The sequence below is a fragment of the Neopsephotus bourkii genome, unplaced genomic scaffold (assembly GCF_033783945.1).
Source record: "Neopsephotus bourkii isolate Nb327-2 ecotype Australia unplaced genomic scaffold, CSIRO-AGI_Nbou_v1 NB_259, whole genome shotgun sequence".
Taxonomy (NCBI): Eukaryota; Metazoa; Chordata; class Aves; order Psittaciformes; family Psittacidae; genus Neopsephotus; species Neopsephotus bourkii.
In genome coordinates this window covers 1,406,361-1,431,627 of record NW_026900768.1, presented here as the reverse complement: position 1 = coordinate 1,431,627, position 25,267 = coordinate 1,406,361, and the positions used below count along the sequence as shown (strand labels likewise).

Sequence of the window (25,267 nt, the reverse complement as noted above, 5' to 3'; positions counted from 1 at the left end):
TCTTTACTTGTAAGTGACCTGGAAAAGTGAGTACACAGCAGGACATGCAGAGTTTACAGATCAGCAGGGCTAGGTGATACCATAGAGAAAACAAAAGTCAGCAGCAAAACCAACTGTCTCATAAAGAAGGCAGATGCAGAAAAGTGCTGTTAAGGAAAGTTTCTGGTTCAATAATACAAGCAAAGGTTCTAGGGTGAGTGGTGCATTGGATACCACTCCAGTCCCTGGAGCATCTATCACTACAATCCCTCAAACTCTGGGGAAAGGAGAGGGAGAAAGGTCTGCACTTCCACTGGAGAAATCAAGAGATTGTCCTCCTCACTTCTTTGGCAGATGATCAGAGCTGTCACTCCAGCATCACTGGACTGTGAACTCACAGACTTCTGATAGGACTGGACTAAGATTGTAAAAGGTCTCCTGAATTTTCCTTCGTATTTTTGTCCATACACACTGATCTGTGGCTCCCAAGTAGGCATAGCTTGTAAAATGAAAATACATTCTTGTACCTACTAATAGCAATGTTAGGGAAACCTGACAATAACCTAAAGTAGGTTTCTGTTGTTACAGGAAAATTGTTGTTAGAAGGACAGCTGGATCACCACTGGAACAGGCATCATGTCCTTTTACCACTTCCTTTGTGCTTTCCTAAGTGCTTTGATCTGTGATCACAGTGCATGGGACAATGTTTCAGCTAATTCAAATGATTAAGTCACAGTTAAACCAGGTAGTTTCTGGAGCTGGTGGGTGAACAGCCACACTGATTTAAAAAGGAAGATGTTTGGGTCTGTGAGATTTTAAAAGGAGCCTGGGGTTAGTCAGTAGTTAGGATATTGTATTGGCATTTGTTGTTCTCATAGAATCCTATAAATCAGCTGTAAGGCACTGAGCTCAGACAAGTCTATTATTAGACTGTTCATGATATTTTAGGGTTTGCTGTTATTGGACTTGAAATACATATTTGACATGAACTTGAAATGATCATTAAATAGACTTTAAACCTCTGAAAGTGATATACAAACTTTGAGTTAAACATGTAAGTAATAGATAAGGGATATCTTGACTTTTCAGTACACTCAATACCAGGAAGCTTAGCAACAAAACCATGGTTAAATTTGCCACTTCTTCAAGACTGAATCAATAACTGAAGAAAAAAAAAACCTGTTAAACTTCTATGCTGGTGGTCTGATGGGCATGCACTGGACAAATTTCCAGAGCACCACATGGCCTCCAAGTTATCTTTGCTGTGATGCATCTTGATCCTTAAATGAAGATATATAAATGAGGGCACTGTTCTTGAGACACTCAGGTGCACTGTATGAGACAAAGCAGAGGGAAGCCCTGAGACAATAAATATTTCTATTCTGTGTTCACACATATTTCTGCATCAGAAGATATAAAAAGCAGGTACTTCGTTTGCTTCTTGAATCACACCTACATTTGCAAGTGAGTGAAAATTGTTATGACACTGAATTAATATTTCTCCACTCCCTGCAATATTTTTATCTGTTTAGCATAGGCAATGACTATGTAAAGTGCAAGACAACTGAGAATTAACTTTCACAAATTTTGCAGCAGACAACAAGCATTAGTGGCATGAGCCGTACAATCCTGAATCTGTGCACACCAGCCTTCCCTGAGACAGAGACTGAACTGACACACTTCCTACTAAGGGTCTGTCAACACACTAGTCTCACAGGATCAACTAGGTTGGAAAAGATCTTTAAGATCATCAAGTCCAACCATTACTGCAGGACTACCAAGACTAAACAATTATCACTGAGGGCCTCGTCCACATGTGTTTTGAACATTTCCAGGGATGAAAGCAGCAGTAAGGAAAAGATAATTTTGCACTTCATTAGCACATTCTCTCTTCTGTTGCTAGAAAACAGCTTATAACAACTGACTAGTACTGAGTAGTATTGTCTCAGGCTTGCCCCAGCCAGGGTCTTAGTGCCTGTTGTCTAAGCAGGTTGTGCAGCCTGTAGGAAAATACAGAGCTGCTGCCCTGGGCTGAGAAAGAGAACAAAATTAAATTGTTCCCTCTGTAAAGTCTACGCCACGTGTCTACTTTCCCAAACAGAGTCATTTATTAATAAGCCTCATTCCCTCGCCTTACCCTTTGCATGACAAAAGGCACGGTACCAAAGAAGGTATGGTGATACTGCAGGGAATATCTATATACAGAATATGTAGTACTAGAGTGAACTAAGACTTCAGGTCTTCAGTTTCAAAAAACCCAAAGACTTCTGTTTTAGACATCAAGATCCAAAACTGTGATAGTCCAAACCTGTCTTTGGTGCCATCTTGTCGCAAATGCAGCAAAAGCCTTTTAGTGATGAAAATTTGACTAAGGATCTGCCTTGGCCTTGTGTCTCAGTATCTCAAGTATTGACAGGACATGACAGTTACCTCCCACTCGTGTCCCACGGAACCACAAAAACGGGCATCTCTTTGCCTGTTACACCTGCAGAGGACTTGATGCATTCCTAGTGGATCAGATCTTACACAAACTCTACATGAGCAGACACGGCTTTGTACAAATTGTGTCTGCAGGAGGCAGTGGTAGGAGTTATACTTTTAATTATACAGTCACAAGACAGCATGAATAAGTTACAGGAGCAGGAGTGGGACACAGCTGATTCTCAACTTGCCATAACAAATACTACTAATATACAACATCATGCTTGACTTCCATTTCTTTCTTTCTTTCCTGCCATTCAGTATTACAGTGATGGCATTGCTTTAGCATAGAAATATTCTATGAAAAAGCTAGAAAAGCTGTGACTTGCTTGCTAGGGACAAGACGTAGAGAGGAGATTGAGTCCAGGTAGCCAAGACATGACAGACTACGAATAGCCATATTTTCTCACCTTGGTTCATCCTCTCTCTTTAAATCTAAAAATAAATTTGCTTTCTTTTTGAAAGAAGGAACCAGTGTACTTGCTTTCAGGCAATGTATGTGAATGCCAAATGGAAAAAGATTCCTCCTAGTTGTACTGAGATTCCTGAAACATATTGGCCTCAGGAAATTCTCTGAGCTGAAAATAGTCAAAAAAGTGAGAGAGTATTAAAAGGAAATACCATATATGCTTGTCATCCTCTTACTTTTAATTATCTGTCTGATAGAAAACCTGGAATACCAGATGAACATTAGGTCCATGCCTGTGTAGTGCTCTGGGACTCTTGCATAATGTGCCTTTGTGGAACTGCTCAATAAGGTGCTCAGTCTTTGAATTAACATGGAAAATCCTTCATCCTACTTCAAATGGACTTGAAAAAGAGTAATGCTATATAAACAGCCTATGAAAAAAATCTTAGGATGCCAGTACAGAATTTCTTCTATTTATTCTAACAGGATTTTTTTTTTTTCTGAATTCCCTCTTACAATAGAGATGAAAAAAAAAAAAATGAACGGATTACTCTTAATCATTATTAGTAACCATAACCCTTCATTTTTTCTAGCTGTGAAGCTCAACTCAGTAACTCAGCAGGACAATTAAGAGAAAATATTTTCTGAAGTATTCTTAAAACTAGGAATGTCAAGAAAATTTGGGGCTATTCCCAACCTGCTAGCTCATTTGCTCCTGAATATCTTCATGCCTTTGGCATAGCACATACAAATTTTGTGGAACATATAAAGCTGAAATAAATTACCTACAAATATGAGCTGTTCTATATGCTTAATTGCTAGCATAATTTTTGGTCATTGACCCCTATTTTATGTGCAAACGACTCTGCAAGCAAATATTTAAGGGTCCTCATTGCATCTGAGTGTCTTAGGTGAGGTGTGTTTTAGTTAAATTTACAAATATGGAAGCAAATATTTGGCTACACTGGGCCAATGTGTCACAAGATCGCACAGCGGTGTAGTTGTGCAATTGCAGAAATAGGTAATAAGGAAGATGAAACACAGCTCCATTATTAAAAAAAAATAAAGTTAAACAAAGTGAAGAAGTTTTACTTTAGTGGTATGGTTCTCCATTGGTTTCATGCATCATAAGGCATTAGCAAAGTTCTCATAAGTTAATTACATTAAAATTCCATCTAGTTTACAGATTTCAGAACTTTTTGTGTTCTGAACTAGGATTTGCAATTAGTTACACTAGAAATCTGACACAAACTAGACAAATATATATGTACATATGCCCTAGTTACTGTGTTACAATGACAGAGGAAAAGTGTATTTTAGAAGTTGACCAAAAACACATTTCAGGAGTCACCTGCTGCCAATTTAATTAACATATAGGTGTCATTGAAGACTATTTCTTTCCCTAAGAGAGAAGAAATGATGCCATGCTTTATTTGCAGGTAAGACTTGCGAGACTTCTCTGGTGTGTCAGCAGCTTGCTCTGACATTTGTCTCCCAGTATTGACAGTTTATTACTCGCTACACCAACACAAGGTACACGATTAACAGCTTGAAATAAAGAAATAGTCAAAGAAATACTACTCTTTTTTTTTTTTTTTTTCTGGAGCTTTAACCTGTGTTTGGAAGCATTGTAAATTTATCGGTTAAGTTCAGTAAAATGTGCTTCAGAATGGAATTTGCAGCTAGAGAGAAAAGGGTACAGCTTTAATCCGTGAAAATCTCTGTCATTGCTGCAACATCCAGTACTAGGTAGTACAAAGCATGAAACTCAGATCTCACTGAATTTTTCGAAAACTTGAATAAATAGTAATAAAACATCCCCATTCTGATGATTTTGAAAAGGAGCTGGAAAAATACATCTCCTCATCCAAACAAGGTAATATTATGGTTTTGGTCGACAGAGTAGTTATGCTGTGTAGAGGCTGCCACAGCACGATTTTTTACAGCCTCCATCATACAAAGCAACAGAAATGGTCACAGATGAGCAGGTGGAGTCAGTGAAGTAGAGACTCATTTCACACATGGCAGAAAGAAGACAGGAATGCCATCATTCATTGCTAGTACACATTGTGGAAAGCATTTTAACAACCATAGTACAATTTTGCTTTGGAACTATATCTGGAGACACCATCCATCAATAATGCCAGAGGAAAATGTCTTCTGTACTGTAGAAATACCACACACAGGCTTGTTCTTTCTCCACTTCTTACAAAGAAATATAGAAAATCTTGCTGGCCAATACTTGCACATGACATATTCTGCATTGACAAATCAGTCAATGCTGGTGCAAAGGCATAGAAATTTTTCTTTGGGGTTGGTTCCTGCTAGCCGTGCTTGTAATAGTGCTGATTGATAGTCATCTGACAAACTTTAAACATATTAAGAATTGACAGCAGTCATACACTATTACTTACAAAAGTCTATTTCTCCATATAACTTCTATAAGACAGAAAGCAGTTTCTAAATCTGCAACCGAAGTTACAGTGTTTTAAAGAAAATGTGATCTTTTCTTGCTCAGCTTCTCGTGTCCTGCTCTTTGTTTACTAAAACTAAATGCAAAGGACTCTGCTTCCTAGCCCCACAGGCAACTTCGAAACATTCTGTTGCCGTTCAACTAGAGAATGCCATAAGAGACAAATTGACACAGCAAAATATGAGACCTTTAAACATTATTGCTGGAGTTTCTGCCATGTATCACAGGTCTTAATCTACCTCTTGAGAACTACCCTTTCCAGGTGTGGGCTGATGCTTTCAATCATATTCTCAAACATGCAGTGGGTAAGTCCAGTTGCTCTTCCAAATCACAGAACGATCAAAAAATATAGACACCTAATATAGTCCCTCCAAGCCCAAACTTAAGCTGTCATGAAGATTTAAAAGAGACAGACATTTCTAAATGACTTGTTCAGTAAATAGTTTCTGTTCATTTAAATCTGTCTTCAAAATTTTGCTGTGACATCTAGTGTTTTTGTACCTGATGGGTGGTCAGGCAAACAGACAAACCTATCTGCTTGGTACATGATGTTCTTATGGATCCTCATGTGAGATACTGTGGGATAGAAGGGTACGTCTACAGGCCAGTATTTGCAGCTGGATACAGATGACTTATGCTTTTTTTTTTTTTTTTCTAACCTACTGCCACTGATCAGAAGCAGCCTTGAACCATGTAATTCCTTCAGCCAGGTTGTTTTATCCTCAGCTGCTATAGCAGTTCTCTTTTGAAGTCACAACAGATAAGGGCAACAGCTGTCAAAAGAGGATGTCTAGTGAATTTTTTGACCTGTCTTTCATGCTGTCTCAATTCTCATTTTGGCACAAGGTTACACAACTGGCAGAAGTGTAATCAATTTGGAGCTGCAGCATTGTTTGAAGACATGATATAATATTAGGCTAAAGGTTATTGATTTCTCTTGCTGCAGGGGATTAAACGATATCTATGCAAAGGAGATACTGAAATACTTTTCCAAAAGAAAAACAGATGATAGACAATCACCTCAGTATCTGCATATGTAGCTGTATTCCTTGACAAGAACACATTTAACTCTATGACATGATATAGACTTTAACCCCATTATATGAATATTATGATATGAAAAGCATGATTGTATGAATACCAATTTTTGGTTTATTGTAAAAGTATACATCTTTGGGCCAAATTCTGAATCAGACTACAGCATAGAGCTGTTCACACTGACCTTTCTGAAAAACTACCCCAATCACAGATATGATATATATGGAATAACAAACTTGGCAGTTATTTTGACTAACATGTTTAGGAGCCAATATAAAGCATACAACATGGTACATTTTTATTTTACCTGTTTGGTTAAAAAGTAATAAAAAAAAAAGCTTACACCTTAAGGTTTTTTTCAGTAACAATATTTGTTACTCTGCTCCATGGAGATGTGTTCTATTTTGCTCACACAGAAATGGTGGATGAGACATCTGTCCCCTTTTGTACACCAAAAGGTTAGCAGCCACAGTATAGGCTATTCTAGGGCAGAGCTGTTTTATGTATGCTGTCTAGGAGTTGTATCCTATATTTCTGTACCAAAATATCAAGCCCTTTATCTTTCCTTTTGGAATCTATTGTATGAGAAAATGAATGAAGCAGTGTATGTACACAATGCAGATCTTCAAAGAAATGAAGATTGAGTGTATAATTAGTAATTAACTACTCCAGGTTTAAAAATGGACGTACCAAAGTGCTAGGTATTATTAAGTAATGAGATAGCTGAGAGTGTAGTTCCAATTAGATTAAGTAATATAGTAGGGAAACAAGGTCCTTCATCACTCAGTGCTAATACAGAACAAAGTAGTGCTATAACAACAAGAGATTCCATTTCATCACTCCTATATATTGAGTGATAAGGCTCTCTCTCATTGAGGAGTAAAGACTGAATCAGCAGTTTACCAGCACTTTGTTGCACTAGGCATGATTTAACTTTGCCTCATTCAAAGACCTGTGCAAAATTCGTGACAGGTTGCAGAATGCTTTGTGACCCTATGTGAGTGAATGCTCTGTGTCCACCTGCACAATGGCCATCCTTAACTGTGCAGTACCAGTGACAACTTCACCTTTTACAGAATAGCCTGTTTTTATCTCAGCCCAGATGAGTAATATTTTTAGGTAAAATTTTAATTGTATGAAGTGTCAGGAAGGAAAAAAATACATTTCCCAGATGTTTGGAAATGAAAACAAAGCATACTGGGAGGGGCAGGGTTTCTCAGCTGTGCTCAATACTCCTTGGGAATTTCAGGATCTCAATGCATCTCACTTTAGCTTCCATTCACAGGAATGCAGTAAAAGAATGACTTTTGACAGAAACCTTTTTGTCTGCCAAACTTAAAAAAAATCAGGTATTCCGAATAAAACCAGACTTCATTTAACTCTTTTCTCTGATTTTATTTCTTAGGAAGATCAATTGTGAAGAATGGATTGTAATTTTGAACTTTCTCTGCAATTGCAGTTGAGAATGGCACCTTATTTCATGTATGCTATTACCTTCTTTAATTGTATTCCGAGTGAGCAGAAGTAGTTCTGTTGTATAAGCCAGACTGATTTTAAGGTGTAATTAATCCATGATGAAAGGCTGAAATATCTGCCAATGGAAATGCAGTAGATTTTCAACTGAGTTAAGTCTAACTGACATGGGCTTTCCTGAGCACCAGTTTTTATATGCTGATTAACACTAAGAAAACCACCAGTTACAATACAGGTGCAAATAAGTCAGAAGTCATTCTTTCTTGGACTCTTGTGCTCTTTCCTGTGATATTCTGGTACACTGAAGGTAAGTCTCAGGAAAACAGATCCATTCACCATGCAAAGCATAGCCCGGCAAAGAAGGAAGAGCCATGTAAAATCATAAGCAGGAACTCACTAGCTAAATGTTTCATTCACCAGTCAGAAATATGATGGATCACATTTGTAATAAGCTCAACAGACTAGAATTCGTTTTCATAGACCACTAATGCCTTTTAATTAACCAAACTGTAACTGACATTTGAGAGCTATAAAGGGGATCACTGCATGAGTAAACTGCACCTGGCTATGTTTAAATGTAAAATGACTGAGTCAGAGATCCATGTGTTTTTCATTATTATTATTAGCATCTGTCAGTGTCTCTAGCAGTATAAGGATACACAGGGAGTATTTTAGAAAGCATAAATGAGCGTCTCATCAAAGAAAAGAGAAAAGAAAAAGAGGGAAGGGATAGCAGTCTTTGTGTTTTTTTAAACAACCTTTATCTGCCTGCCATAGAACACTAAACAGGGGTTTCCGAAGCTGCTGCCAAGTTAAAGAGAAATGGGCTAGGGCAGGCATAGTAATTTTCATGACAGCCATTTGCTGCTGATCAACACAAGTCTGTTTTTCTGCAGTATGAAATGTTTTGTTGAGTGAAGCAGCAGTCTTTACAGACAGATGGGGCCAGCGTGCACACGATCTATCAAACACCTCCTTCTTTAACTGCCCCCCTCAGCAAGTCCTCCTCTAGTTCACTTCTGGCTAAAGCCATCCTTACAAGGATGCAAGTGCCTTACCTCAAAGAGGACATGAGCTCCTCAGTGATCCTCCCCAGACAGGCAACTAAAGATTTAAACATCTGAACAGTGTGATAAATAAGCAAAAGAAAAAGCTGCTTATAGCAAGAGAAAATAGGATTTGGCCCCCACAGCTAAGGATGTTGTTTAGGACAAATGTAGTGTGAGGTTTTGTTGTTTTTTAATAATTCTGGGTGACATCCTGAGAAATGGTACATAAGTAAATAGTAAAACTACCACCAAAGTCTGTATAAGTAACAGGACATTTCTTCTCAAGACAAGTAAACATTTTTGAAAAATCCTATTTGTCTTACTGAAAAGCAAGCCCTAATGTAACTTAAAATTTAAACTGATAGCAATAACTTTACAAGAAAAATAACAGTCACTTATTCAAGTATTTCATAGAAATATAGCAGCATAGATATATTTAACAGTTCTTTTTGGGTAAGTGACCAGTGGTAGTCATAACTCTTTCAAGTTGACCTACGTGCTCTCTTCTTTTATTTCTAGATGTCCTTTTGTTTTGAGTAGAACCAGAAAACAGGAAGGCCCAGAAAAAAATGAATGCATAAAAATGAATATTTTTAAACTTTAAAGTTACATTTTATTGAAGTTTGATTCTCATTTTACTGAGTCTATTTCACCCTGTTGCTAAAGAGATAGAAGTAAAATAAACACTGATCAAATGTTGAAGAATAATTATTGTTAATACTCCTACATTTAATTGTTATCACTTGGTTGTAATTCACTACTGTTAAGTAATAGGAAATAAAATGGAGGACAAATCTTCTAAGAATAGAGACTTATTCTCAGCTTTCCAGGGCTTGCACATTGTTTGGAATTGTATAATTAATACTAACATTCTTTTCATGACCCATCTGCTATCCGTTGTTTCAGTTCTCTGGTCTTCCACACTATTTACAGGCATAGCTTTAGGCAGGCAGATGCTATGCAGCTCAAGCCATACATTTTTAATTTACTGACAGCAGCATTTCTTTAGGTGACATACAGTAGGCTTGTTTGTTGTTTTTTTTTTTCTTTCCTTACATTAATTAGTTTCTGTTTGCAAGGTACGTTGGAGAAGTAACGATGACTTCCCGATTTGCCTGTTCCCTGACTAACTTCATGTTGTCCTATAGCAGGCGCAGAAAATGGGTAGGGATGATAAATTGTGAATTTACTACTTTTTATGTTCAAATTTTGTTTGAATTCCTAATTTTTTGGACATTTAAAGATGCCTGCACCTTTCTCATGTCAAAGCTACATTACATAAACTGTTATGCTGCTGTTCTGTGATCAGAGTCTTCAGAAAACTATCTCAAGGTAAACAGCTGCACAAAGTCAAAGTAGAAATTTAGCTTTTTTTCTTTCCTTGTTTTTCTTGTTGATGTAACACAAACATAAACCCTCACTGGGCTAATTAAAAAGCTATATCCCCTTAGTTTTGCATACATCAGACATGCTACTGGAGCCAAAATTAGTCTAATATGCAATGAAAGTTCAGGTCAAAATTTAGACCTAATCTAAAATACCTCCAAGTGATTGCATGGTTTATGAAAAAATATTCATATGATCCTCATAGAAAAGAATATGATATGTGTGACACTTTCAGTGATTAACACATATCCAGAAACCTGGAAACTGTATTCATGCAAATGCCTCTAGGTTTGATTTGTGGATACCTATCTGATTAGTGTTGTGGGTCCTGTGGTGGGCTACTGTCCTGTTTTGGGTAATTCATTATATGCTCAGCTCTACTGAAACACGGGGCAGAGGCACTAGCTACTTTTGTGCTGGCACCATGGACATCTGTGTCTCCAGTTATTCTTGTACCCCTTGGGCAGCACAGGCTTCTAACTCTAACCTTATGTAAATCTTAGGAAAAGATAAGGGTTGCACTTAAATCAGTTCCTCAATAGCTGCCAGAAACGTCAAGTGTGGCAGTGAAGAGCTCTGTCTTGAGAGAATAAAGCAGAAAGCAAGAGACAGAAAAAAAGGCTTCTGCATGTTGGCAGTGTTGGAAGAAATACAAATCTCTCCTGGAGGCCTGGGGAAAACTGCATGTTAAAGTCCTGGGAGATTACTTTGACCTGGAAGAGAGATGAAGAGTAATCAGCTTTGCTGGAGGGGTAGGAAATATTAGTCTGCAATCCAATCAGTTCTCTGAAGTAAAGAGGAAGAAAAAAGGACTAGGGAAACATGAGGTTTGAATTATAGCTTAAGTCAGAAGGTTTGGCAAAGCCAGGTGAATGGGAAGACAGCCTGTTCTTTACACTGCACTGCAACAGCACCTGTTGGTGACCAAAATTAAGAATAATCCTTTTGTTCATATTTTTGATTACAACTTAAAAATACCTGTACGTTAACCACATCTATGGAGAATTTCCTCCCTAACTTTGTTTTAGCCAGAAGAACAATCTGTAGCATAATTTTCCACCAGAACTGTAGTGATAGGACAAGAGGACAAGGGGTAATGGGTTAAAACTTAAACAGGGGAAGTTTAGATTGGATATAAGGTGGAAATTCTTTCCTGTTAGGGTGGTGAGGCACTGGAATGGGTTGCTCAGGGAGGCTGTGAATGCTCCATCTCTCACAGTGTTCAAGATGAGATTGTACAAAGCATTGAGTGATATGGTTTAGTGTGAGGTGTCCCTGTCCATGGCAGGGGGGTTGGAACTAGATGATCTTAAGGTCCATTCCCACCCTAACTATTCTATGATTCTATGAAATCCTTCTGTTTCATTCATTTTCTTTAATGAATGCCTCACAAATTGCAAAGTATTCCCTCCATCATGTTTCCTTTTACATAGCTGAATCTTGGTTATCAATTTAAACTAGTTAAAATCCTCCAAATATATCTGTATCATTATACAAATTAATTGATGCAAAATAATCATCACAGAGTAATGTTTTCCATGACTTGTAATGACTGATATACTCAAAAAACCTCTAAAGAAATGGGGCAACACCAAAATCCTGATTTTAAGAGCTACTTAGTGCAAGAAATATATATCTCCAGAGACATATTTTGTAGGCAAGATCATAACACTGAAAGATAGCATATAAGGTTTCAACCATCTATTTTGGTGTAAGATCCCACAGCACACTTTGCAAATGAAGGGGAAAGATACAGCTTGCTGAAACTTAGTTTAGACATTTCCTGTCTGCTGCCTTAAAATTGCACTGAGAGTTTCCCGTGCAAATGTCAAGGTAAGAACTGAATCTGCCTGTCCTAAAAACATAATTGCACATTATTTTTTCATGGTTATTGCACTGGTTTATGAACACTTTCTGAAATCAGTTTCTCTGGCTATTGCTTTTAAGAAAAGTGATGAATTATGTGTCAGATTTTTCAGATATGGACAGAGTCATAAGTGTTTTCTTTGTAATGGTAGTGGCAGTTTCAAAGTTCTTAGCAGTCCAAAGTTTATACAGGCCAACTGTAAAAAGATTACCTGTGGGACCATTTGTCTGTCTCTAATATTTTGTTGCTATTTTCTTTGTGCTTCCTAAAATTGCATTTTTCTTGGTGTCTTTGTAAGGCTGATGAGGGAAGGAGGATTCTAGCCAAGTGCATCACAGAGATCTCGTTATTTTTAAATAATGAAAAACTGAAATAAATTAAGTAACAAACACCCATGCTTCATCATTGGACTACCTTGAGAAAGATTTTTCAACTGCATTTTAAGGACAACGCAACAGCATTTTGTAAATTAACACTGTAAATTATATTTCACTTATAAGCAACATTTTAGGCAGTTACATTAATAGATACATAAACAGTATTTGATGAGAAGTGTGTCATTTGAAGGCTTTTCACAACACACCAGGACTGTGTTGGAAGGCTTTGCACAAAAATTGAAAAAGGGAGACCAAATTTTGGCAATTTTGTGTTATCTGTTGTTTCCAGAATGATATTTTGGCCATTATTACTCTTTGCTGTAATATTTTTTTCTACTGTTCTCCATGAATAGATGGAGATTATGATGGTTGCATCATAAAAAGGGATAACAAAGATAACACTTCACTGACATGTGGTTTGATCCTCTAAATGCTTACCTTTTATCAGCTATAAAATACATTACTGTGCTAACTATGCAGCATAAGATACTTCAGGGACCAAAAATATGCTACCACTTCTTCTAAGTCACTATATTTCCTTTGGAAAAAAAAAGAAAAATGAGATCTACTAATCTGACAAAGATTGTAAGGTATGGAAGACAGAAACACAACTTGTCCATTTTCAGGCCTCTTCTGTTGAATGCAGGAACAGTTCAAAGATCTGCATGATGTGAAACAACAATGTTGGACACTTTTCAAACAGCTTCTAGTGCCTCATGTAAACTGCAAAGGACAAAACCTCCTCATTTGGACTAGATGACCTTTGAAGGTCCCTTCCAACCCAAACGATTCTATGATTCTATGATTTTCAGTAGCTTTTTCTTCTTCCCCTTCTGTCTTTGTGGTAGTTTCCTTGCACAACAAAGAAATGCTTCTCCTTTCTTGCAAACCTATGTACCATTTTCAAGGGTCTTCCGAGAGACACTGTCTTTTTAATCTGAGAAGAATTTATTGGAGATGGGTAAATATGAAAAGAGAATTAAAGAGCAAGCATGCAAGAGATCAACAAGCATTATATCACAGTGTTGTTTCTTCCTGGGACAATTGCAGAGTAGTTTAGAATTGGTCACAGGATTATCTTTTGCTCCTGATTTTCAAAAGTTTTACTTATTGTTATCATATGCAGAATGGCATAAATAAACTAATAAGAAAATACTGATAGTTCTTCGAGTGCTTGGTAAGTAAAATCCAATTAGGTATGGGCAGATATGGATCTTCTTTTGACTCATTTTAATACTGTAATAAATTTTTCCCTGGCTGAATTCCACAGCACATCTGTACCTCGTTGAACAGGAACTACTATTTTCCCAAGAGTCAGTGCCACACCTGTAGCAGGCAGTTTGACTTCAGAAAGTCTATGCAAGAAGAGGCACCAGGGTCTATCAGAGACTATGCATCCAAGGGAGATAACCTATTCTCTTATCTCAGCTCTGGTCAACTGAGAGCAGGATGTAGCATCGTTGTATGGGTGTGTGCTGAATGAACAGTAATAAGGACATTGGAGACAAGCTCAGCTGCAGTCCCTGTACTTTCTGAACCTGCTGATAGCTGAAACGTTACAAAGAGCAGGGAGAGGCAGGGTCATGCCCTATACTCCTTTGCTCTGGTGTTGTAAGTATTTTATCTGCTTTGAAATGAAAACAGTTTGACATCCCCTGAATGGTGATCTGAGCCAGAAGATACATGGAAAAGCCTGCAGTGACAGAAAAAAAGGTATGATGTTACACCGTATTATCTGAGGAACAGAAAGGTTAATAGCACACATGTGCTATTTTTTTTTTACTGTTCAGTCAAATAATTTTAGGATGAAAGGAACAATATAAATATCACATGCAATATTATTACTATTTTTGTTATTTTCATCTAACCCCCCCCCCCAAATTGATACAGCCTGAAAAGTATGAATTAATTACAGACATATATGAATATACAATACAAATGTCTTAGGTAAAACGACATCTTCTATTTTTTTATGCTGCAGCTAATGAACAATTTTGAGGATGCCAACCTTGAGGTAAAACTGTGCTATTTTATAGTCAGCAGTGTGTGGCATGTGTGGGTAAGAGAGAGACGAGTTGATCAGAAGTTAGAAGGTGAAAGAATTCAGGTTCTTCCAGGATCACATCCTTTCTGTATAACTCTGACCAGCTTTTTAGTTATATATCCCTATGAAACTGGATTATATGGTACTTTCCCTGAGTTGGAACCCTTGACAAAGCAGAGGAGCCTGAGCTCCTGTGCATTTTTTGGAAAATGATATACTCCTAGGATGTTCTTTGTGGGGGAGGTGAGTGTCAGAATACAGGCACATGAGTATTTGTTCTGTTTTAAAAGATGAAAAAAAATGTGACCTGACTGCATTCTTAGGGAAAACAAAACTAGTATCTGGGAGTGTCCCAGACTCTTTGGCTACCTTGTTTAGGAGTGCAGCTCTCGATGCTCTTGATTGTAAAGTGGCATTGATAGACCTTCCTAGCCTGCTGATAGTTATGATGATGATAACTGGTGATATCATTCCATTGTAGGCACCAAGTCCTACTGTTATGGTCCCTGTAGCTACCAAAATTGGATAAGAAAAAGTTCAGTGTTTTTGAAGTGATGTATTTAAGAGAAGGTGACATGAGTATACGACTTGCCCTGTTGCGGAAATTAGTCTTTATTCCACTGAGCTTTGCTGATATGCACAGTTTCCTGAATTGAGTATAGTTCAAGTTCTGAATATTCATAAATATTGATATAATGCCAGATGCTTGAACACAGTGCAAACAGGACCTAACGTAATAAAGCACTTAAGAAAGTGCTTATATTTAACTGTGCATTGTAATCTGCTGTGTGAGAGCCAATGGAGAGCTGGAACTGCAAACAGTTAAGTAGAAGGGAATGTGATTTTGTACTGGGTACACACTGTGGCTAGGGACTGCAATTCCTCCTGTGTGTGTACATAGATCATACCTGCCAAAGAAAAATATTTTGGTTTGGTTGATAAAGTCTGTTTGTTGGGAGAGGTCTTCTGGCAAGTGAATCAATTCTTGCTGAAAAATGCCAGTGAACCTTTCATTTGAAGCAGGCGACCAGCAATGACAGACAGAAGGGGCTGGCTCACAACTCCATTATCATTGTGTGATGATGTTGTGATAGTAAATATTGTAGTTTTCACTAGAACACAAACCTTCAGTCTCCAGCCATTTATTTCAAAGAATGTTGCCCATTTTCACCTGAACAGTGATGTGATGGAAAGTACACGTTTCATTAAAAGCTATACATTTTGGAAAATGTATGTTCTGATGAAGTGTCATGTAAGAAAAAAATTGATACATTTTGCTGATAGCTTTTTAATTGAAAATTATCTTTCAGAACGTATTCATTACTTTCACTATCCAATTTGAAAACATTTTAAAACTCAGAAGCTAGTAAGAGCTTTTCAACCTTGCAGAAATGAAAAGTTTAAATTGATTCTAGTGTTGTTTTTTTTTCCTGCAGAACTTCTTCAGCAAGAAAGTCATAGCTGTTTTCTTCCCTTCTGTTTCTGAATGGAAAATGAAAAGTCCAAACCAGACTGTGGTCAGAAAATTAGTGTTAGACAATAATTCTTGCCACTCAGTTATTGGTACCGATTCAAGCTATAAGCTATACAATACCAGTTGCAAAGTGAGCAGCTTAATTCAAAGCTTCTACAAATGCAGGGCTACATAAACATATATACGTATGCACGTACATCCATAGATACATATATATATATATATATGCTTGTTTTCTCTTGCTCAACATTTTCACATTTCCTCTAGATCATGAATGATGCATTTTCTCACTGAAGTATCTCTGGAACAGGGATTGTAATGTGCTCTAGATTTCTGCCTCAGCCTACTTATCGGACAGCAGATACTTCTTCCAGTCTGATAGTATCTAATTACAGAGCCAAGGGGTGCGTATTTCAGTAGAACAGTCTGGGATGTTGAAAGATGATATTCTGAGACAGAGAAGGGCGTATCAGCCATTAATTTAGGTCACAGAAGCAATTCACTATCGCGTGAATAACATTAAGTTGAATGTTATATCTGAACATAGTAAAAACCTATACAAATCTCATATGTGATACAAGTTGGTGTTGACATTTCAGACTTGTGGAAGTACTATACCAGCCTATTAATCTTAGCAGAAAAATATTCTGCTTTTCCTGGAATACAGTTGCTCATATAATGAATATAATGTATAGAGTGGGTTTGGTGGTGGAATTTTTTTTTTTTATTATTTTTTACTTTGTACTTTGAAAGAACTTAGGAGAGACGCCACCACTGAAATAAACTATACATGGATAAGATGGTAAATAGCTATTCTTTTCACACCAATGACGTAAAAAACCATGCTTATCCTTTCTACCCAGAGAGAAGATTTAAAAATTAAATAGTCCATGGTTACTTTTGCAATGTTGTTGTTATAGTTTTCATTTGCAACAAAATAAAAATGAGGCTGAAGTCACGAGTGTTCTTACTGCTGGGCTTGTCTGCCTACTTGCTTACAGACATGGTCATATACAACAATTTTCAATAACCAAATGTTAACACTGTTTCATGAGCAATCTTTTTATTCCCCAGGGCCCAGAAGTGGTCCTTACCCCATGAGTAGAAAAGCATTGGCTTGGACCACTTCCTCTGCTCTGAATTTGGCCAGCTCTTAGCTGTGCTGCAAAAATATCCATGTTATGTGTTCTGGTCCAAAGATAAAGAGACACTCAGTCAGCAAGGCAGATATAAAAATGCCACGAAAGATATTAAAGAAAATCTATAGCCTTGGGAAAGCAATTTGTGTAAGACATGCTGAAGAAATTATCTAGTATTATTATTCAGTAATTCATTTTATAAATTCACCTCAGAAATAGAAGTGTGAGAGAGAACTTCTCAAGCTAGGGGGACAGGACAGAGCAAAAGTAGTTATGGAACAAATAGAGAAACACAAAATCTTGTTGCTGCTACTTCAGTTGCAGCTGGATTCAGAAGTTATAGATAAAATACAGTGGGGAAGGTCTGAACCCAGTGATGTCCATGGGAGCCTAATAGCATGCATATTCAGCTGGTTTTCAGAAGCACCATGGAAACACCTGACTGTTACGCTATATTTTCAGAGCTGCTGAGAAGACTGTTATTATTGTCATGGCAGCTAATACAGAGAAGATAAATTCTCAAACACATATTTTAGGAGTAAAATTGCCAAATATTTCATATTTCTGCAGCTCCAGTAACACACAAAGCTTTCTTAAAAAATATTCCAAAATATTAAAACCACTTGGAAATTCACATATTTGTTGTTGGAAACTTACACTGACTATCAGGATTTCTTTAAAAAAAAGATATCGTATTTCAGTGACCTTCTCTGCTTTATCATTTACCTTGTTTTGTTTTACAGTCTCTTTCTTGTTATATTTTTAATCTGTTTGTTTACCTGCTTTGTACTACTCTTCCTTTGTCAGTATCCTGACATATCAGGTTTTGGTTTATTATATATTTTTTGTTATTTCTGGCTTTTTCACCCTTTTCAAGTCCCTTGCATCCCTCCATTTTCTTGCTTACCTGCTCACTCTACGAAGCTTTCTCTATTTTACCAGCAATTTCTTCCTTTGTTCTGTGGTGGCTCTTGATACTAAGCTCGTGTATTTAGTCTCATGGGATGACATCCCTCATGCTTTTTGCAGAAGATTTGCTCAGTTAATGATTACAATTAATTGCTACCATGTCAGATGGATGCCAGTGGGATGTCAGAGGGATAGATTTCCCCCAATTGTGCACCAAAGTGTAACTAACTCCTCATTTGCAGAAGCCGTGATCCACCTGGTAGAGAAGTCTGGGAAAAGACTGAGTCAGGTGCAAAATAAGAAAGATCTTTTCTCATGTATTCTCATGTTCAGCCTTGAACTGATAAAACAATTCCTTTTTCTTTCTGGACTGATCAAAAAGGGGCAGCTGTTCCTAAGTACTGAGAGTGGTGTCTGTGCCATGAGGTGATGCTGGTCGTGCTACTGCTATTGCTGGCTGCTTGATGCTCCCAAGCAAAATACAAGCTCTGCAGGCTGATGTAGTAAAACAAATATTGCATTTGGACCTTTGGGGAGATGGTATCACTGTTAAAATAAGACCCGTGAATGTTGTAGAGGATTATTACTAAAGCGACTTTTGTTCCCTCTGAAACCTTAATCCTTCTTTGGCAGCCTTTCTACACGGATGCTTTCTCTGAAGCACGTTCTAGGCCCATGTGCATGGGGTTTTCTGAATCTGACACAAAAGTTGCCACATCAGGCCAAATGATATCTGTAAACTTCAGATTTCAATGAAAATCCCACTTAGAGGAAGTGTGAGAAAGTGGTCAGTTGCTCCAATCTTTTGTTCCACATCCTAAGTAAAGTTTTTTCATGCTCACTAACCACAAAATTACCCTCTGCTTAACTTCAGCTAAATTTTATGTGTGTTTGTGAGTTATATGAGGTTGTTCTAATTTGAAGGCTGTTATGCAAAATTGCCTAAGCTAATTTTCTACAATATCTTTCCATTCATTTGTTTATGTATCTTGTCATTTGTTATGTTTTTGCCACAGGAATTGCACAATCTGGGAAGAGCACTGTGTTCAAACATTATTCTGTTGATTTACTTCAAAGGTATATTCTAGTAACTGAATATTACAAGCTGTAGCCAGTGAGCTGGGTAGCCAAATAAAATGTAGTATATATTCTCATTAATAAAAACCTTTCAAATCTCTCTGTCTTGACTCCTATTTTTGATTACCAGTGTGGTTCCAGGCAGGTGACAGGAAGGATTTTCCTGGTATGATTAAGTCCTACCAAGGACAAGTTCTGTGCATTTGTAGGAGAGAAAACAGGTGTTTACTAAAATCTCCCTAAAGAATTAGTCTGTGTGCTTGATGTTCCTTCACAGGGGAAACAAGGATATTTCTCCACTGCCACATGAGGAAAAAACAAAGGAATAAACATAAAAGTGACTCTGCGTACACACCTTCCACTTGATATCTTTCCAGATCACTTTACAACTTTCCATTTTTCCATCTCTTCAGCTGCTTATTTGTATGCTGCAGAGACACCACAGTCCTGATGCTTCACTAGATAATGACTGTCTGTATCTATGCTGCCAGCCTCTGGTGTCTGGGAACAAACAGAATTTCCATCCAGTTGACTAGTTTTGTACTTCAAAATGTATTTTCACTCCAAAGAGGAGAAAAGTAGCCTCCCTTTTTTTATACCATTTGTTAATCTGGATTTTTGCATCCATTCAAAGGGAAATACATACTGACCTATCACAACATGCTTCCTTCCAGAATGGGAGTTGGAAAACCGTTACATTACATATGTTTGCATTTACACTTCCAGTGATCTATAAATGAGCTGTGAAATACAACTGTTTTTCCTAAGAACTCTTCACTGTATGTCAAACCTTGTAAACACCTTTCTAAGCAGAATATGCTTTTTGATGTGACTTTTTTTTTTTTTTTTTAAGTAAAATAAATCATGACTTTGTTATGAGGCAAAAGCTGCAATGGCATCTGCTCAATTTTACAACTGTGTCTTTACAGTTATTACATGGCATAGTTCAAAAATTATCTATTCATCCATCAGGACTCATTTTCCATAGCTTGCTACAGGCAGTACAGGTACCTTTGCTTTTTATTGTCTAACTTGTGGTTTTATTCTGAAATACTGTTGAAATAATTAAATACCAGTTGGTGAACATCATGGATAATTCGAAAAGCGTGAAAATGCCTTTTAAAAAAGCTAGAGTTTTAGCTATTTTTCTGAACATAATATCTTCGTTTAAGTCAATAATTCTCAGCCTCTTTGAAAAAGTACCACACTCTTGGGCAAACTAATTCCTGCAATGTTTACACTCCCTAATTGTTTTCATCCCAGAAAGGAAAGATGAGGCATAAACATTTACGTGCAAAGAAGTGGGTAAAAAGTGAAAACTGAACTGAATTGTATTATGAAACTTTTCACAACCAAGGGAACTTCCTCCTCTAGCTGCAGCAGGCTTTGAATCAGATGCTGAATATTCACAGAACATATTTTCTTTAATAATTTGTTGGATGTTAGAGTGACTTGATGTGGATCTATGCTAAAAATTAGGGATATGACTGTCTTCTCTGCAGTCGTAATCTAATTTAGAGTGGAGAGACATAAAGTGTTCTAAGTTAACAGCAGCTTATGTATGTGATGAGGCTTAGACTTAGGCTCCCACCCTTGCTTAAAGGAGGCTGTCAGCAGCACCTGAGCTAGCAAGTTTTGACTTAGTCTGGGTACTACTAGAGTGTAGTTGTAGAAACATGAGTCACTGTTATAACAGAATCAGACATCAACAAAACAGTGATGATTTATTCACATTTCTAATTCTGCCAGGATCTAAAATGTATCTGTTTATTGAAAATGTTTAACTTGATTCACCATCTCCAAAACTTTCCAACAGAAGTAAAGTTGCATCTAGCTTAGAGAAATGGCTTAAATTGCCTTAAGTTGGTCATTGCAAGAACTTAATTCCTCCCCTTCCATCTTTACATTTTGAAAAAGTAGAATGTTGGCTTGTGTTTTCAAGGTGCATTTTTTTTCTTAAATAATAATTGAAATGAAGTTTTTTAACACTTGAAAGTTATTAACATCTTAGTGATAATGGGAACCTTTTTTTTTTTTCTGCAGGTATCAACAGCACTGGAGTTTGGCCGCATAGTGATTTATACTACCAGCCTTCGTGTGGTGAGAACCACTTTTGAACGATGTGAACTGGTTAGAAAGATCTTTCAAAATCACAGAGTTAAATTTGAAGAAAAAAACATTGCTCTGAATAGCGATTATGGAAAAGAGCTAGATGAAAGATGTAGGAGGGTCTGTGAAGTTCCCTCACTCCCTGTGGTGTTTATTGATGGCCATTATCTTGGGGTAAGTAAAGCATAAGCCTATGTTTTATTTTGCAGTTTGGAAGAACAGATGAAAATCTTGATGAATTAGAAACAGGGATTTTAGAAAATTGCTTGCAATGCTGGAATGATGGGTACAATCAAAGACTGAGATCCCTTTGGGGTATGCGCTGCACAGATCCACACTGATAGGTTTGACCTGAAGATGTGATAACCTGAGAGAAGCTATCAGGAAGGGAATAAGAGTCAGTAACACAATCTAAGCTGTCCCATGTTTCTTCAGTAATAGCTTATCTTTGTAGCTGAAACTGAAAATCTAGAGAAATAGATTTTATTTCTTCTTCCCCTTATGGAAACTTGTATGTAAGATTGATGCAAGAAGATGAATACATATAGCATAAGCCTGTATTTTAATAATATCTATTGTGAATATGAAACTAACAGCTGAAGAGCCAGACTTGAAACACATACTGAATTTTATGATGTAGTCTGTATGTGGATCTGTAATCAACTGAACATTGTTTTCAATACAGAATTGATCACTACTTCCTTTTTAGCAATAAGAGATAAAAAACCAGCCCAACTCTGTCCTGTTGGCAGACATAAACTCCAAATGGATAACTATAGTCCAAGTTTGGTCTCTGGTACTTTGGGTATAAAAGCCTGTTGATATTTGAAATTACCTTTCCATTAAGGCCAGCCTGTACTTTCTTGGAAACTGAAGAAATCAGAGTTTAGAAGAAAAAGATTCTGGAAAGTGGCATAAAGAAAACAGCTTGAGAGCTCAGACAAGGTATTTGTCTTAAGTAGTAAAGAAGTAGCAATTAGCTCCAACAGTGAGACTGTGATTTGTGAAGGCAAACTATATTTAAACACAGTAGGGACATTTTCACAAAAGAGTTAAGTAACGAAATGAAATGTAATCAACAATCAGCCCTAATTGATATTGGGCCTGTATAAACACTTGAATACCCTTTCTCCCCTTCCTCCTCATCTCCTTCTTAGCTCTCTATGTGCTCTGCATGAAGCAGGCTTTCTGAGCACCATAACAAATGCATTTGCTGCAACAGGGCTCACCAGACTGCTACAGCAACTGCAAAATCACCTATGTGCAGAATAATAGCAGACAGTAAATTTTACTTCATAATAGAAGACACTTTTATCAAAACCCTGAGTTGGAGAATTCCCCAGGAGGAGCAGAAGTGCTTTATTCAAAAGCAGCTTAAAATTCAGCAGGATTCAGACTAAGATTCACAGACCTAATTATAATGTTAAAAGTAATGAATTATGACCGACTAAGAAAATCTCTGTGAGTGATCAATTTGTCAAAAGAATTCAATTAAAATACTGAAATGGATTGAATAAATTATTTGCTCAGCTGTAGGGGAAACCTGGTTACAGCCATTTTGATATGATGGATGGCTCATTAATTCACTGCTTCTCCTTTTCTTTTTTTTTTTTTTTTCTCCTAAAGATCATAAAATTATCATAGAATCATAGAAGAGAATCATGGAACAGCTAGGGCTGGAAAGGACCTTAAGATCATCTAGTTCCAACCCCCCTGCCATGGGTAGGGACAACTCACACTAAACCATGTCAGCCAAGGCTCTGTCCAACCTGGCCTTGAACATCTCCAGGGATGGAGCATTCACAACTTCCTTGGGCAACTCATTCCAGTGCCTCACCATCCTAACAGGAAAGAATTTCCTCCTTATATCCAATCTAAACTTCCCCTGTTTACGTTTTAACCCGTTATCCCTTGTCCTATCACTACAGTCGCTAATGAAGAGTTCCTCCCCAGCATCCATATAGGCCCCTTTCAGATGCTGGAAGGCTGCTACGAGGTCAAAGCATAAGATCATGGGAAACTTGTCTTTTAATAGAGGAACAACAGTGTAGCAAGCAACACGATCTCATTAGAACTCTTAGCATTGTATTAGATTCTTTGGAGAGGTATAGAAAAAGAAAGCAAGTGAATTAGGGAGGTATCTGTCTGTGGGAGAGACAAGTCTACTTGGCCAACTATCTGCTTCCAGGTAGTCAAGAGGTTTTATCTCCTGCAGGTTAAAAAAATGAAAGATGAATTTTGTGTTCTGGTCTACAGACATTTATTACAACACGACAACTGCATTCACACTGTATAACACAAGAAAACAAAGCGTATTGATTTCTAAAAATAACTGAAGAAAATCAGGAATGGGGAGTGTTTTCTTTCTTCCCTCCCTCCCCCCCCCTTTTTTTTCATTAAATCCATGAGGAACACTGTAGTTAAATGGAACAGATGCTAGGTCGAAGAGAGGGTTAAAGTTACTCCATGTAAAAGTGCTATTTTTGTGGAGAATCTGCTTTGTGGACAGGAAGAAGTCCAGGAGATGCCATCCAGGATGGTAGCAGCCCTTAACTGTGCCAGTGTGGGAGCCTCTGACCTGTGCTTGCAAACAAGGTATCTGTCCTTGACTGCTCTCCACTAACTACCATCATACTGGGGGAGCACTGCTGCTTGCTACAGCACCACTCTCTATTGTGTTTCAGTTAAGATGAACCAGGATGGGAAAACCAAGTTCACTGTGAGCCCAGGGGGCTGCCAATGGAGCACAGTGAGGGTGATGGGAAAGGAGACCCCCAGAGTGAACCTGTCATAGAATCAAAGGGTCAACTACGTTGGAAAAGACCTCATCAAGTCCAACCATTACTTTAGGACTGCCAAGACCACCACTAAATCATGTCACTAAGGGACTCATCTAAAGTTTTTTTGAACACTTCCTGTTTTGAACACTTGCACGGGCAAGGCACCTGTGTTCACACACTCTGGTAAATGTGGCAAACCCCATTATTTTATGGCAGATTTTTTCCTTCATAAGAGAGGCTGGCATTCATCCTTTTAGGTAAAGAAATAAGGATGGGGGAACTCTGCTTATTGGGAAGGTCTGGAAATGAACTATTCATCTCCCAGATATGTCAATGCCTGGTGGATTTGGCACCTTAAGAAGACAATGCCTCAATGACTCCAAAGACAGCAAGTTGGTTGGAACCTGTGCTGAGTTTCCATTTTTATGTTTTTCATTTTTATGTTTCATTAAAATGAAATTGAGAACTATTTGCACAATTTGGTCTCATTGGTAACAGTGGATATGATGCTTTTTATGATAATTATATTCTGACATGCAAATGCAACACAAATTCAGAAGCCTGGTGTGCCGGTAAATTAATAATGCAATAATTTTTTTTCTCTCTTGAGAATTATTCTCTCTTGAATATTTTTTTTCTGGCAAATCCCTTCCTGAAGGAGTATGCCTGTAGCAATACAAAAGGGAATCTATATTAAGCCATCCATGCAACTTTCAATGAGTCATAAGGAACAAAAAACCCACAAAACCACACGCAACCCCTAATTAAAACAGGTACAGTTTTGAAAGGGAATAAGATTATTTTTAATGAGACAAATGTAACAAAAGCACCATAACACAGCATATGCACATCTAATAGAGTGTACAGTATCCAAGCCATTAGAAGCATGGACAAGGTTGCTAGAGCACTATAGGCTGTGAGGGGAAATCTTCACAGTGCTGTGGAATTTACCGTTATCTGCACAGGAGGTATGAAGCAAACCTATGACTTGGGCAGAAGCAATAGAAAAATCATATTTAGTTCCTGTCAAGCAAAGCATGACAGAGGCTAAATATGAAGCACAGCACGTATTTTAATCTTCTCATATTTTTAGGATTGACTTATGGTGTTTCCTGACACACACTGTCTAAATATCAGTCTGTCAGGAAATTGCAGGTTCTTTCTGCAGCATGCTCTTTACCAGCTGATCTAATCCCTCCTTTT

At 37.5% G+C, this 25,267-nt stretch overlaps 1 protein-coding gene across 1 annotated transcript in view; it reads left to right on the top strand.

Annotated features, from left to right (window-relative positions):
- Positions 1-25,267, top strand: part of GRXCR1 (glutaredoxin and cysteine rich domain containing 1) — a 38,556-nt gene that overhangs the window by 5,553 nt on the left and 7,736 nt on the right. Inside the window, exon 3 of the mRNA XM_061346141.1 lies at positions 21,219-21,458. Within this exon, the coding sequence (XP_061202125.1) occupies positions 21,219-21,458 (240 nt within the window). The remainder of the gene's footprint in view (positions 1-21,218; positions 21,459-25,267) is intronic.